This window comes from Pediculus humanus, genomic scaffold (assembly GCF_000006295.1).
Source record: "Pediculus humanus corporis 1103172108516 genomic scaffold, whole genome shotgun sequence".
In the NCBI taxonomy this organism is placed as follows: domain Eukaryota; kingdom Metazoa; phylum Arthropoda; class Insecta; order Psocodea; family Pediculidae; genus Pediculus; species Pediculus humanus.
This window is the reverse complement of record NW_002988039.1, coordinates 1-1,104: the sequence shown is the minus strand read 5'-3', so window position 1 is coordinate 1,104 and position 1,104 is coordinate 1. Positions and strand designations below refer to the sequence as shown.

The following is a 1,104-nucleotide window of genomic DNA, read 5'->3' as shown; positions in this document are numbered from 1 at the left end:
GTCTCCTTTACCGACTAATGCTAAAACGTTAAGGTAATCATAATCATCATTATTATTATTATTTTTTTCTATAATCACGACTCATATATACATTTCAAAAAAAATTTTTTTTTTTTTGTTTTCAGTTATGGCTGCCTTATTTACATGGCGACGCAAATCGCCTCCGGTATGAAATATTTAGAATCGTTAAATTTTGTTCATAGAGATTTAGCCGCGAGGTAAGGCATTAATTATTTAATAATAATGATAATAATAATAATAAACGTAATTAAATTCGAATATTTTCATCGACGTTTTATAATAATAATAAAAAGAGACAAATTTTTTTTTTTTTTTTAGGAATTGTTTGGTCGGAACAGGTTACAAAATAAAAATAACCGATATTGGTATGAGTAGAAGTTTATATTCTGGTGATTATTATCAAATTGATGGAGATCTTATGTTACCCATACGTTGGATGTCGCGGGAAAGTATACTTTTGGAAAAATTCACTACGAAAAGTGACGTTTGGTCTTTTGCCGTGACGCTGTGGGAAATATTAACATTTGCAAGAGAACAATCATACGAAGAAATGTGCGACGAAAAAGTCATTGAAAACGTCGGTCTTCTATATCAGGATTCTGGAAAAAACGTAAGTAAATAAATGATAATGATAATGATGATGATGGTGATAAAGAAGAATTTTCTCGTTTTACTTTCTCTTTTTATTACAGGTTTTATTACATCAACCGAAAAATTGCCCGAAAGAAATTTACGACCTGATGCCCGTACACGTATCCATACTTGTGAATAATACGAATCAAAGGATGCAAGCACGCGTCTTCAAGAGATCTACACATCATTCATAGAACGTCATGGAAATTAATGGGAAACAAGAGGAAAATGTTACTAACGAATCTAGTCAAGTTTATCCGCGTGTAACTTCACCTTTCAGCACTACATCGCAAGAAGATATCCGGTTTGGAAGCTGACACGGTTCCATCAGTGTGGAGTTCCAGATCACGACGTCTTCATCCGATTCCCTCGAGAGTAAATCCTGCAATTCGTTTGTGATATTTCCGAAGAATGTGGGCCGTCCCACATAGTGCGATCTCTTGTACGGTT

The 1,104-nt window shown here is 34.0% G+C and overlaps 1 protein-coding gene across 1 annotated transcript; it reads left to right on the top strand.

Moving 5' to 3' along the window:
- Window positions 1–138: 138 nt before the first annotated feature.
- On the top strand, window positions 139–848 carry Phum_PHUM618770 (tyrosine-protein kinase receptor Tie-1, putative; the record flags this gene model as incomplete). The annotated part of the gene is made up of 3 exons (XM_002433211.1): window positions 139–218; window positions 340–631; window positions 714–848. Coding segments are annotated over 3 exons (507 nt in total), but the record flags the coding sequence as incomplete, so codon positions are not given.
- Between the last annotated feature and the right edge of the window lie 256 nt (window positions 849–1,104).